Raw genomic sequence first — 15,634 nt, 5'->3', positions numbered from 1 at the left:
TATGTTGCATTAGAAATTCATGTCATCTCACATCTCTAACTCAAAGTCAAACATGAAAATACCAAGCATCTTATTTGGAGTCTAGTAGGCACTCGAAAACTATTATTTCTCATATTGAATCTTTTTCCCTAACAGACTGAGAACTCCTTGAGTGACTAGATTCTTTGCCATTTTGGCAAATGATAGGTACCTTATTTTTGTAGAAATATGACATGAAGTTTCAATATACTAATCAATATAAAGCATTATTGTGTTTGTCAAATCCACTTTATGTGTGTTTTGTCTTAGCTGTTTCTTGTAGTTTAGTTTAAAGAAACAATGAAAACATTTAGTGGATTACATGAAATTATCTTGAAGATACAGAGACCCTGGTTCTTGTTCAAACTTCATATAATTATATTTTTCAATTATCCATTGGCAATTTATGTTTGTTAACTTTCATTTTCCTTTTTAACATCACTTCCAGAACACACATTTTAAATAAATTCTTTTGATTATTGCATTAAAACCCACAATATATGACATTAACAATTTATAAAGGCCTGGTATTATTCATCTCATAAATAAATGGCTTTAATGAAGATACTTTAATTCTATGAAAAAATATATTGTTGTCACCTCCGTAATGTATTAAGAGTAACATCCAAGAAAATTCATTTGCATTTTCTACATAGGCAACATAAATTCAAGTATTCAATAACTTTCATGGTATAGACTCTGTCACTAATAATCAATGAAGTTATTAATTCTATTGCATGTTATTCATAAGTGAATTATTTCCTTCTGGTCCTTAGACTTGCATTCTGATTAAATATTTTATTTTTTGTTTCAAAATCCACAGCCATATTTTGACATAAAATAATCATCAGTCTGTAAGAGGATGCAAAATCTATTTCATTGTGTGGAGAAATACTTTTGTTGCCACTTAACAATGAGACTAGATTTAAATTGAACTCTTTTTAAAAATATTATATATCATTATTAAAATGACCATTTTAAAATCAGGAACACAGAGCACGGCCTGTTAAAGTTGGTTGGAACTATGCCAATAAAATTCTGGGTAAGTATTTAATGAGGAAAATTCAAAGTACATATTGGTTATTTAAAAGCTTCAAAGGGAAAAAAGAATGTAGCAGTTTCAATGAAGATAAATAGATTGGGGAAGGGGCATTTATGGTGAAGTGATGCTGGCAGATGGGAACTAAACGTGATTACCACGTATAGATTTCTATTGCTAATATGTAACCTGTGATACTGTATGAGAATATAAGAAAATATTTAGGTAAAATTATATAAATCAAATAGTAATTTTAATATATACATAATGCGACTTTAATATATATAAAATAATATATATCTAAAATATTAAAGATATAGCAGAACCTATAGAATTTTTAACTTTAAGTCAAGCTAGAGTCACATGGCACATGAAATTAGAGGTTTTCTAGATTTCAATGTCACATACTGAGATGTCAGAGAAGAGTGCAATTAGCAACTGCACAACTATTTGAATTCCTACTTGACTGGTCCACATGGAATAAGGGGCAACCAAAATTATCCTGCTGAGTGAAACAAATGAAATCCAAAATACATGCTGAACCAAGAGTTTAAAATGAGCAGTCGTTTTGATGCTGAGTATTGTATACAGATATCTGTATTTCTTTAAAATAATATAACAATAGATACAATTCAAGAAATAGTGAAAACTTTGAGTCTTTCACATTTTTAGGCATTTATCACATCTCAGGCTGACATAAGAAAGAAAAGCAAAAAAAACAAAAAACAAAAAACAAAAACAAATTACTCTTATCTTTCTGGAATGTTTCGAATATTTTTGATAAAGCCAAAACAACAAAAAACCCTTTCCTCTTTGATGGCAGGAGTATAGGGGAGTTTCAAAAACCATAATGTTACCAAATGGTAACACTGTTATAATTATATTCATTTTAACTGTTAAAATGCCTCTCAAGCTCACATATTATTTAAGAAACTGAAAGCACAAATAAAGTGATTTGACTATATTTTAAATTTGTAGGTGAAAGTGTTTTTTCTCTGTACCATGGGTACAAATATCTTAAAGAGACAAGCAGATGATATCAAGCAAGTTTCATGATTAGAACTGAAGCAGACTATGAATCTTGTGCATGCCCTGTCCCAAACAGAGACTACTTTAAACACCAAATTTACGTACAACTTTTTGAGAGACCTTCTTATCTTTCAGTACATTAAATGCTTTAAATAGAATTTTGTTACTTCAACACTTTTTCTTTTCATCTTAAACACAGGCATAATTACCTAATGGGGCTAGAAGTAGAATCTGGGTCCCTTGCCATTACAGTACCAATGATTGTGCCCACTTCAATATCTTCATGAACTTCAAACAAATAGGAGGATCTGCTGAAAATAGGAGGTTCATCCACATCTTCTATAGAAATTTTCACAATTGTCGTATCTTTAAATGGTCCTAGGTAATAAAAACGTGGATCCACATGGGTATTTTCTGCTTCAACCTTCAGAGTATAAAGTCTTCGGCTTTCATAGTCAAGTGGCTATATAAAAAAAGTAAATAAATTATTAAATTAGATTTAGGGAAATTAGATTATATGTTTCTTCTGAGTAACAGTATGATTTTTAAAGTCTGATTGAGTTTCTTAACTCAAGTTGTTCATTAACTGTAAATAAATAAAAAGGATAAAAATAATTTATTTACATATCAATAAGATACAGTTTTTACTTTTTATGTATTCAATGTATGATATTTCAGAACATAGAAAATTGAGACTTGAAATCTTGGAAAAATTGGAAAAGATTAAAATGTAAAGTTGTGACCCACTACAAAAAAATGGGCTGATGAATTGTGTGTTTGTGTGTTCATGTGTGTGTGCTAAGGTGTTGGCTACTGCTATTTTTTTCTAAGCAAAAAATTCGTTTATCTTTTTAAATTTATGTTGTGATGTTTTCCATCAGTTTAACAGACTCTTGGCACCACATAAACTTTATAAAATTTTGAAGACTAATATAGAATCTTAGGTTAGTTTTGTGATAACCAGGGCTCTAGTGGTGACTTTATGCATATAGAACACTCAAGATATTTCATTAGGACCTAAATTTTACTGCATCTTATTTTTTTCTTAGAATGATGGTACTGACTTTACGACAAAAAAACTTTACCTTTAAACTATATCAAGAAGCGTATGTTAGTGGGAAGGTTTAATTTATGTAGCAGAAGGGAAAATGTGAACAATTCAATTATCTTCCAATCCATGCTGTCTCTTTTTATTTGCAGTTCTAATTATTGCTTCATACATCTGGATAGATGGTATGGTACTTTTTATGCCTCCAACTGTGGTGACATATTGCCATTATTAGCTATTAATTGTTTTTGTTTTTGTTTTTTTTTAAGGAAAACAATGTTATTATGGAGGGCTTTTATTAATATAGCTCAAAAATATAATCACACATATTAATTTGCCTTATAAATTTTGTAAAATCTCAAGGAGATCTTTGGCTTTATGTTCCTCAGACTCGAGCACACTATGAATTACATTTAAACATGATAGTGAGATTTTTTAATGGATAATGGATAATGCATAAGTGGATAGTACATATTGGAATCTCTATTTTCTAAACAGTTGGATGTTTATTTATATTGATGCTGTGCACCTTTTTCACAGTTATGATGCCTTCCTGTGTGTCCTTCTCAGTTATGATGTCAAACATATCAGTCCCATCACCATCAATAATTCGGTATTCGACTTCAGCATTTTTCCCAGTGTCTGCATCTATTGCTTTTACACTTCCAATGGCTGTGCCAACCGGGGAGGATTCAAGTACTCGAAGATGGATGGTGTCTGCGAAGAATAAAGAAGATGAGAGGTGAGGGGATTTCTCATTAGAATATTCAAAGATAAATGTGTTATAAGCAAATATTACAAGTCTTAAACTCTACATTAGATGTTGACTAGTTAATAAGTTCAATACATGTAACATAAGTAATATTAAAGTCTAGGTACAGAAAACATGGAACTTTAGAGTATTTAGTCATTTATATTATGAGTAGTGAGCACCAACCTCTAATTGTATTAGGAATTCTGGTTTTAAAAATGATCATGTTGTCTTTTTTGCACTTGCACAAATAACTAGAGATCAGCTTTGAGTGCACATATATACCTATGTGTGTTGATGCAATCATAACAAATTATAGAATAAGTAATATTTATATTTGTTTTCTTTGTTGTATTTAGTTATATACTGCTTAGCTTTTTTCTGCTGCCAGAAAGCACATTACAAAATTCCATGAAATCAGTTATAATCAGGAGGAATCCAATTTTTACTTGTGACAGGAGAAACAAAAGATAGTCTATGAGAGAAATACAAAGATGCCCTTCACACTATCAATATAAAAACACTAAATTGTGACAAATTCTTCTCTGTTCCAAGAATTTATTCAAGCCTCTGGTGTACAGAGATGTGCTTCTAGTGTGAACAACCTCTTCTGCTACTGAGGTTTATGTTTAGCACCTAATCATAAACTATGTGTTACTGACAGATAATAGACCTGAAGTAGCCTTCTGATTATGGCACCTTCTTGCTCATAAACCTTAAGCAGTTCTCCTTAATATACATAGTAAGTCCAGATCTCTTAGGCATTCATGCTCTTGCCCGAGTATATCTTTCCTAAAGTATTTTTCCTTTATTCACTTCCATGAAAGATTTGCACCATTTTGAACTTTTCTGAGTTTTTTTTTAATACTTAATTTCCTACATCTCTCTTTTCATCTTTTGCCTGCTATTTCCCTCTCATAAAACTCTTCCCCCAGTGCTCTCATATAATCATAACATAATTAACCAAATCTGAGAAAATGGCACTGTTATGGGCCGAGTTTTTGGGAGTCTATGCCTCTCAACCTTCATATGTTGAACTGTTAACCTATACTCAGTACCTCAGAATGTGGCTGTATTAGAAGACAGGGCCTTTAAAGAGGTAGTTAAGGTTAAAATGAGAGCTTAGGGTAGGGTAACCCTTAATCTAATATGATACTGTCCTTATAGGAAGAGCAGATTTGGACATAGACAGGCACAGAGAGAAGACAACCATCTACAGGCCGAGAAGAGGCCTCGGAAGAAATCAACCCTGCTGACACTTTGATGTTGAACTTCTAGCTATCAGAACTGTGAGAACTAAGATTTTGTTGTTTAAGCCATCCAGTCTGTGATACCTTGTTACGGCAGCGCTAATGAACTAATACAGGCACCTTGCACCTATATCTGCTCAGTTAGGGAAGTCATTTCCTAGGAGGCATCATTATGACCCAGTTTCTCCTACATAGTTAGTCTGTTAGCCTGTATTTTTTATTGTTTTTCGTTTGTTTGTTTGGTAATTTTTTTCTCTCTATCTTTGGTAACACACCGTTGAAAGAAACTCTCATTTCATGGCTAATTGTTTTATTGGCTCTCTGTGCCTTTGCTGGTTCTTCCCCTAGAAACACCTGTCCCTGGATATTTAGATGGCTCATTCGCTTGCTTCCTTCAGGTGACTACTCAGCAGTGACCCCCCTCAGATGCTTTCACCAGTAACCTTACTGAAAATAACCTTATTGAGAATATCATCCCCAATCACTCTTCATATCATTTGCCGTTGCTAGACATTCTATTATTTACTTATTTATTTGTATGTGCCATGAGCATGTACTAGAAAACATAGATTTTTTTTTACCGTTATATTCCCACTGTATTTCTTTGAGTGTAGTAGCTACTATATACTCATTTATATATTAGATAAATGAGTAACTTCCTAACTATTCTACCAACTCCCATATTTGGCAAAGTCCAATTAGATCTTAGATATTCTATACACATTGCAGCTCTATTACCCTTTGGAAAACAATCTTATCAACAATTATTTAGAGCTTCGAAACTCTTTGCTCCCATTGTGCTTAAAACTAAAACATATATAGGCTGGCCCTCCATAAATTGGCTCTTCTTTTCTGTCATTCTGTCCCGTAATTCTCTGCAAAAAACTAGTCTTTTAGTTGTTGAGCTTTTCTTTTCTTTTCTTTTTTTTTTTTACTTTTAATACACTTTCCTCCTTATAAAAGATTTTTCATACGACTCTTTTCCTGGCAACCTCTGACTCTTCCTTTTGATATATACCTATTTCACTATGCTTCTACCAGCAAATATCATCAAATCTAGGCTATTTAAAGAAAAATCTTTCTTTAAAAAAGATAATTCTTATAGAAGCAGCACTTCACTATGTTGATTTACTACACTGGAACAGACGCATCTTTCTACAGCATAAACAATGACATCGCTGTTCTACTGAAAGCACTATTGATGTTAGGATAAATTCCTAATTTCTTCATTTGGTTTATAATATTTTATAAAATCTTGTTTCTGTTAAAATCTTTAGTATCATGTTCATCTATTTTCAAATCTAGAGTATATGTTTAATGCAGCCACGCTAATGTTTTTTTCAATTAATGGTCAGGCAACTGGACCAAAAACATTATAAATATATGGACTGTTTAACAAAATAAATACAAACAATATGGGAGATTTGAATGATGTGTATATAAAACCTGCATGCCCCATCTAGAGAATACAGATTATTTTCAAGCATCCATAATGCATTGAATACAATTTGATCGAGTATTAAGTTATAAGACAAATTTGAATAAATCAGAATCTATCTTCTCTGACCATGCTACAATTAAGGTAGAGGTTAATACAAAAAGGTAATCCCCAAATACTCATATTCCTGAAAATTTAGAAGAAAATTATAAAAATAACTTCTATGTAACTGATAGTTCAAACAAGATACAAATTTGAAGACAAAGAAATTAAAAAAGCAATGAAAAGAAATTAAAGCATATGGTGTACAGAAAATGAGTCTACTTATGGAAGGTAGTTTATAACTTCACATGAAATGTCTTCTGGAGAAAACAAATATGAGGACTGTTTCCTAACTCATTATACGAGATCAGTATAACCCTGACTGCGAAACCAGATATGAAGAATTTAATGGTTATATAGTGTGGGTTAAAACTCAAGCTCCACCATACCTAATTGTACAACATTTAGAAAGTTCATTTTTAATTTTCAATTCACAATCACTTATATAAAACAGTTTATGAGAAACACTATTCTAATCACTTTACTATGAACTAAATTCCAGACTTTGAACTTCATCAGCTTTTCCATTAAAGTCTCCCAGAGATCTTATTTTGTATTTGGTCATCATATCTCCTTATTCTTCAGTCTTTCCTTGCTTTTTTAAAATCAACTTGGCACTTTAAATAATACTGGTCTGTTAATTTGTAAAATGTCTTTTAATTTGGGTCTGTCTTATATTTTCTCATGATTAGATTGAGGTTACGCATTTTTATTAAGGACATGGTCTCGGTATATGATATATCACATCAAGGACGTCAGCATGTCTTATGACTGATGATGTTAACCCTCATAATGTGTTTATGCCAGTTTCCTCCATTGTTAAGTAAAGAAATATTATAGCTCCATAAAAATATAGTTGTAAATACTTGGCTCATAAAGCTACAAAAGAAGGCAAATGATGGAGTCAAGTGCCATAAAATATAGACCAACTTGTTAAAAGCCTCTAGGGGAACACCCCTCCCCCCATCCACATGCACGTATACATAAATATATATGCAAATGTTTACACATGTATATGTATGTAAAATATGCAAATACATATTTCCATGTGTTTATGTAGCCTTAGCAAACTAATAGATATTTAATATTTAAATGGAATATCTTATCAATACTCTTTTCAAATAAGCTTTTGGAATTTCCCAAAGAAGATAAATTCTGCCCTGCCGAAGTTTGCAGGTTTCTGCCACAATTATCACAAGACCTTCTCTTCTGATGAACATCATAAGTTTCTTCTCTTTTTGCTTGAGTGCTTCAGAATAATTCTGGAGTGACAAAATATTAAGTCGTATCTGTATATTAATCGAATTGCTTTACTGCCAAAGACAGCTTTAACTTACGTGGGGGAAGGATTATATTGAGATATGGTAATTTCCAATTTTATCCTTTAAAGGCCTCTTTTTATTTCCTTTACACATGTAAAACTCTAGTTAAAATCTCCGAGCCTCTGTCTTTTTGGTTATCCACAACATTCCTAAACTTAAAAAAAAAAATTCTAAAATTTTAAATTAATTTATAAGTAAATGTAGAACAATATTTTAATGATCTTCAGTAAGGAAAGGATTTTTAAAACACAGCAATGATTACCAAATAATAAAATAAAAGGTTGATAAATGAATCTATACACAAATTAACAACTTCTATAAATAAAAAGACAATAGAAAGTGAAACATGTTATAAATAAAGGGAAGAGGATTATTTCAGCACCCGTACTGACACAGTATGCCAAAAGATCCATAAGAAAAGACAGATGAGAAAAGTTAGTCAAGAATGTGAAAACAATTTACAGTAGATAAAACAAGACAAATAATCAGAGAGAAATATACTGGATCTTAATTAAGCAAATGCAAATTTCATACCATTTTACACCTATTAAATTAACAAAAATTGAGTCAGACAAAATCAAGTGTTAAAAGTACATGATATAATAGGAACTTTATGCACAGCTGATGGGTGCTAAATTTGGCACAATTACTTTGAGAAATGTATTATTTCCCCCCCAAAAAATATATATATATATAGTTTCTGAGGGCTGCTATAACAAAGTGCCAAAAATTAAGTGGCTTAAAACAATAAAAGTTGTCTACGACCATGCTACCCTGAACAAGCTTGATCCTGTCTGATCTCTGAAGCTAAGCAGGGTCAGGTCTGCTTAGTACTTAGATGGGAGACCACCTAGGAAGACCAGGTGCTGTAGGCATAAAAAATAAAAAAATAAGGGGTTGTAAACTGACAAGGTCCTTGCAATTTGTGAGGTCAACCAAGGGTTGCCTCGCCTAAAATATTAAAAAAAAAAAAAATATATATATATATATAGATAGATAGATAGATAGATAGATATCTATCTATATCTATATCTATCTATCTATCTATCTATCTATCTATCTATCTATCTATCTATCTCTATCTCTATCTCTATCTCTATCTCTATATCATCTATATCTATATTGTTTTATAGTTCTGGAGGCCAGAAGATTGAAATCTAGGTATCTGGCAGGGCCGTGTTTTTCTTGATATCTCTAAGAGAAAATTCTTCCTTGCCTTTTCTAGATTTTGGTGTTTGCCAACAATTTTTGGTGTTCCTTGGCTTGTTGATGCATCACTAAAGTTACATGGCCAGCATACCTGCATGTCCACACCATTTTTCCTCTGTGCATGTCTCTCTCTGTGTCCAAATTCCCCATTTTCCATTTGGACACATCATATTGGATTAGGGCCCTAATTCTTTTAACTTGAGATCACCTCTGTAAAGACCCTATTTCTAAATAAGGTCACATTCTGAGGTCCTGGGGGTTAGAACTTCAAAATACATGAGAACAGCTGCATGAATGCCATATGGAATTATTGTTTGTAAGAAAGACAGACAGACAAGAAAGAAAACAAACTTCAAACCATGAGCATAGGTAATAAATTGTTATGTAATCATACATACTGACATAATACAAAAGTGAAAACTATGAGCTAAATTTATGTGGGAAAAATATGAATGAATCTTAGATGTATAATTTTAAGTGGGAAAAGGCAAGGTTTAGAAAATTATATATAGTATGCTATTATTTTTTATAAATCATAAATAATAAGAATCAATAATATTTTGTTTAAGGATACATAAATATATATATTTGTATACATAAATTATCTACATATGTGTGTGTATAATAAAAATGAAAGAAAATAAGTATCACAGTAAAATAAAAACAAAACATTAAAAAACAACAATAATTTAAAAATCCAAAAGCAAAAAACAAATAAAACTCTCTAGCTAAATCAAGTCAATAAAGCAACTACTGTAGAGTCATGTCATACAGAATATATAAATATATATACATATATATTCAATATGTTTTAAGAAGTAAAATCGGTCATTAAAAATATCACTAGATAATAACTATGAAAAGTGGCTGGGCATGTTTCATATAGAGCCAAAAACAATAAATAGATATCGACAATATAATAATTAAAGTTAAAAAAAATAACGATGGCTCTAACAAATGATTAATTATCCAAGGGGGGAATTAGTGAGCTAGAGGATAAATGGAAGGAAGTATACACAAATAAAAACTTATAAACTACTGTGAGTTTGGAAAAAAAAAAAGAAGACATGGATCAAAATGTCAATGGATTTTTGAAGGTAATCTTTGATTCCACAAAAATATCGAGCATTGTCATTATAATTTGATGATAAAATTATTTTGAACCTTGAATTCTTACTCTAGCCACCGTATTAATCAAATGTGATAACCTGATAAAGATAGTTTTAGACTCAGCAAATTTCTCTCCCTTTGGGCCTTTTCAAAAAATGTAATGAAGAATGTGTTCCAGGAAAATAAGAGGATAAATCAAGATATAGGAATACATCAGATCCAGAGAGCTATGTATTTAATTAGAAAAGTAAAAAGAAATGTCTGGGATGGCAAGTTGTCCTGAGCTATAGAGATTAGCTAATCCATGTTGTCACAGAAATACCCAGGGCTCCAGGTTTGCAACTTAAAATGCGGCCAAAATGAAGTCAAATGCTATAGGCTATTCACTAATAAATTCTGAGCAGCTGCACATGCAGCATATCAAAAGCACAAATCTGTAATATTTAGGAAAATACAACTTTGGTACAGACAATCACTAATATTTAATAGTTGAAGTTATTATATGAAAATAAAATGCTTGCCTTTTTCTCCTAGACCTCTGAGAGCCCAAGTATGTTCTATTACACATTTTGGGACAAAAGACCAAAATTTTACAAAGTTAATAGTGTAGTATTTTGATAAGTGCATTTTGAAAATTATGAGTTATTTTTAGACAATAAAAAAATCTTGAAAAAATCTAGTGCTTTAGTGAGAATGCTGTTGGGACAGAAAGACAGAGAGGGAGTCTGAGAATGGCGGGTCTAAAAAAATTATATTTATATATATTTGCTAAGATAACCAAGAGAAACTGAAAGAAAGTGGTACTATTATATTTGGCTGAGAAAGGATGAGATATTACTAAGCTCCACTTTCATCAACTATGAAAGGAAATCAAAAGGTAATACATAAAAATATTTCGACGTATAACAGAGAGAGAGAAAGAGAGAGAGAGTGAGAGAGAAAGAAAGAGAGAGCGAGAGAGAACAAAAGAAAAACATCTTTGTTTCATTAATTTTACTGTCACATAGATTTCACTGTGAGTATTGTCTCTGGGAATTTATTCTCCCACATTTTATTTTTAGCCTGGACTTTTTTTGAGATTGCTTGTATTTTTAGGCACATTTTTAGATTCTAAAAATCTGTCTGCTTATTCTAGCTCTGGTCAAGGATCCAAAATTGTTTATCACTTCATTTTATTTCTTGGTTGGTGCAGAGACTATTTCATTACAAAGTTTATTTCATTTTGATTAGAGTAAGCTTTATCCTTGTTAATTATCACTACCTCTGAGATTTAAACAGGGAAGTGATCCTGCTGCATTGGTTCATATTACAATAAGCCTAAATTATGTATCAGTTTTCTTCCATGGTAATTTTTGGAAGGGATACACACACATGCACAGTAGATGAGTTGCATGTGTGTATACATGTACATACATATGTATACATGCACATACATGAAACTGTTCTCAAGGTAATCCATACTTTCCAGAGAAGCCATTACTGAGTCCATTTATCAAAATAGCATAGATTTAGTTCTTCTGTTAAGTAATTCAAAAACTGTATTATAAAGATATGTATGTTGCATCACACATATAGTATATACATTCATGATTGTTTTGATTATATGGCAACTTTAGTAATTAATTCACTCAACAGATATTTATGCAATGCCCAAGATATAGAATTCTGTAACGCTTTCTCTGGAATTATCTTTCTGCTCATACATCAATTTAGGGACAAGATTTATTGGGTCCATGTCACAGTTAAAAAGTACAATTCTATATTTTAAATGAAAGAGCTATTCATTCATACTTTGTATTTATTTCCAAGATTAGTTGGTTGAACCTAGGTATCCTAGTTTGTCAAGCAAACTGAAATACTTTAATTAAGAGCCTGCAAAGGTGTTTACCATGTGGGATGAGCAGCAGGAGGGGAACTAGGAGACAGAGACTTATGCATACACTGACAAAAGGAAAGTCGCGCCTGTCACCCATCCTAAGTTTCATCTTTCATTAAAGATATTTCTTTGCCTGCTTCTTATTTTTTATCTTATAGTTGATGGATCTTTAATTATGTGGCGTACTTCCCATCTTCCCATCAATTACAAATTAGTTGTTTTGAATTCATTCCCAGGTGTCAGATCGAATCATCTTTTTCTCTTTTAATGTTTAGGTCAATAAATATTTCTTCCTGGTGACTGTGTTCTTAGTTTGACTATTGATTAAAGTACAAAGGCATGAATGCGTGGAGAAGAGAGATAATCGCCATTGCTGTATTACATGAAGAAAGTTATAATTAGAAGTAAAAATCTAAAGTAATATTCCAAAGGCATCCCAGGGACTGGGCAAAATACACAGCTCCTTAAGTAAGTGCACTTTGAGATGATACTTACATCTTCACACAACACCTGAATTTTCATTATTAAAGATTTCAAACAATTTTGATATCTTTCTGGCTTTATTGGAATCAAGATTCATTATTTCAGGTCATTTGTTCTACTAAAATTGTATTAATAGGAACTTTGCATTTAAATATTTTTTAAAAACTGCAGATTTGTGTACTAGAATTAGAAATAATTGACAGCTCACTGTAAGCGGCTTTGGAGGAAAGACATGATAGGCAAAGTAAGAGATGCGACAGGGTGACTTCCTCAAGAACAACAAAAGAGAGGCCAGGAAACAACTGAGAGGGCAACAAGGACAAAGTCAGGTTTTGAGGTTGGTCACAAGTAGCTGCTGTTTAGTTTTGATAAAAAGCAATGAGGTTCGAAGACATACAACTTGCTTTTTCCTTTGTTCCCTGCCCTTGTTTCTATTCACATTTACATAAGAACTCTGTTTTTCCAGAGTTGAGATTAAAAAAAAAACAATACAAAACAAAACACATATGAATCAACAAAATAATTTAACATTAGTTTAATTTTTTTAATTTGCTTTGCGTGTAATCTTACCGCATCTCTTTGCGGCATAATAATCTCAAACAATACTTGCTTTAAGAAAAATGACACAATTATGCAAGTTTGTAAACCATTCCATTGTATAAGGTTTAAAAGATGTTTTTTAATGAGCTTAACAGGAAGAAATTAAAAACAAGATAAAGCTCCTTGGAGGAAACTGCAGAGTAGTTAAGGAAATTATGCAATGCTAAATGGGCATTTAGGAGACAGGAGAGGAGAGCTGAAAGTCACACCAGAGGCTGACAAAGGACTGAGGCTTTGGAACTGAAGACTCTCACCAGAGAAAAGACAGAAAGCTAAATCTGTGAGCACTGGAGACATGATCACCCACTTAGCTTTGGGCGTTTAATGTAAATCAGAGCGAAACGGGATGCTTCACAATGTCTTAGTTTCCTGTTCATGCCAGTGAAGAAAGCGATAGGACAAAGCTTTTAGGGAAGCTGCCATTGATCCCCAGAGACTAGGGAATCATCCTGGTTTATTTCTTTGAAATTGTCTCCAAGTTGATCGGCATCAATAGATACACACAATTGCAATGTGTAGAAACATAAAAAATATATATATAGACTTGGGGGAAGTTTAAATAAACTTAAATTAGTCATTCATAAACATATTACATTCTATCAGGTACTCAATTTCTTTGCAATGTGTCTCCAAGCAGGCACAACTAATAACTCTGTAAAACCGGTCTCAGTTTAAACATATTGGCACAGCTAGTTTTATATCTATTTATCTATATTCATACCTACTGAGGGATATTTTCTAAGTTTGTTCTAGAAGAAACCATAATACAGAGGAACTTTGAATCTCATTATGCAAAATGCCAAGTAGTTTACTGTAAGGCAGCTTTCCACTGGAATAACTGAAGAGTTCAACGTGGATTTTTGTCTAATTCCCATGCAACACGATTTCTCTTAGGGAATTATATATTTCATCACTCTTGGGAAATTGTATATTTCCCCAGTCATGTCAGTCTAAACATTTAGCCAAGGTGAGATCATACATGTCTGTTTTCACTTTTACGTCATGTGGTCACCTCATTTCGAGATTTACTAGGTATTTAAAATCCACTCCCTTTCTTCAGGCATCTTAATTCAGAATGTTCAAATCAAAGGGAAATCCCTCTCTCTTTCTGGTAGAAAGCTAGAAAGTATCTTTTGCTCTCTTCTCTACCTCAAAACTTTTATCGACCTAATTACTAAATCCTGTGCCTCGCCCATTTAAATATTTCTCAAATCCCTCCTCTCCTCAGCAGTAGTTCAGACTCATCAACTCTTGCTCTTCCGATCCGGTGTGCTTCACTGCTTCCAGAATAATTAGCCAAAATGAAGAACCGTGCCTGGTGCTCTCTGAAAAATTTCTCTCTTAGATAATATATGTGGCATTTTATTTTTGCATCCAACCTTTTTCATGCTAACACTTCCTATATTTCCATTCTCGTAGCTCACAATCCCTGCTTCAAAGCCTGGGGCTCAGTCATACAAAATCACACACATGTCCTGGAATGCCACCCTTGTCTATCCCATCCTCCTTAACAGAAATGCCCTCCTCTCAATGCCCCTTGTTATTCTGCCTAGAAAACTCTTCATTGTCTCTCTCTTTCCTGATTTTCTTACAACTGACGAGTTTATCATTTTATGACTTGGGTTTTAATTGACAATTATAACATACATGTTATTGCATCATTCTCCAATTATATGTGTGTACAAAAATATATATACAAATGTGTGTATATACATAAATCCATATACATACTTATATTTATGCATAATACAAACGCCTATGTCTACATACAGAAACAAGAAAAAGAAACAATATATGTGAGAGAAACTACAATGTAATAAATTAAAGGTGTGTGTGTTTGTGTGGGTGTGAGAGAAAAAGAGAGAGAGAGAGAGAGAGAGAGAGAGAGAGATTGTGTCTGCATAACCTTTCAAAATGCAAACCATTTACGGACGCATCCTGTATCTTACTACTCACTTTAAGATTATTAGTTTATTATTATTTTCTAGTACAGTTCCTGCCACATAATAGAGCTTCAGTCAGTGTTTAATAAATCAAAATATGCTTTAATAACATTATTTCTTTGAAATTCTTACTAATTATGGGCATTGGAACCATAGCAAAAAATCCTACAAATATTTAAGGGCATTTTGTTAAAAACCATAGCTATATCTAACAGTGCTTTTGAGTATGAGAATATTCTTTTTTCTGGATAATAAAAAAAAGGAAAAAGAGACATTTTTAATTTCATTCCCTCCTTTCTCGTGCTAAGTATCTTCCTTGGGAAATACTTGACTGCTGCTCTAGTTGAAATGTGCTTGATAATTTTGAATATGCAGATTAGCCTGGGGCCTACATTACCTTGGAATCCCCAGTGGAG

The 15,634-nt window shown here is 32.3% G+C and overlaps 1 protein-coding gene and 1 pseudogene across 1 annotated transcript in view; one reads left to right on the top strand and one right to left on the bottom strand.

Moving 5' to 3' along the window:
• Positions 1–15,634, bottom strand: part of LOC120586237 (cadherin-10) — a 135,056-nt gene that overhangs the window by 17,675 nt on the left and 101,747 nt on the right. Inside the window, exons 6-7 of the mRNA XM_039842740.1 lie at positions 3,664–3,851; positions 2,296–2,549 (exon numbers count right to left, since the gene is read on the bottom strand). Of these exons, the coding sequence (XP_039698674.1) occupies positions 2,296–2,549; positions 3,664–3,851 (442 nt within the window). The remainder of the gene's footprint in view (positions 1–2,295; positions 2,550–3,663; positions 3,852–15,634) is intronic.
• Positions 8,754–8,872, top strand: LOC120586400 (uncharacterized; annotated as a pseudogene).

The sequence above is a fragment of the Pteropus medius genome, unplaced genomic scaffold (assembly GCF_902729225.1).
Source record: "Pteropus medius unplaced genomic scaffold, Ma_sr-lr_union100, whole genome shotgun sequence".
Classification (NCBI taxonomy): domain Eukaryota; kingdom Metazoa; phylum Chordata; class Mammalia; order Chiroptera; family Pteropodidae; genus Pteropus; species Pteropus medius.
This window is presented reverse-complemented; position numbering and strand designations above follow the sequence as displayed.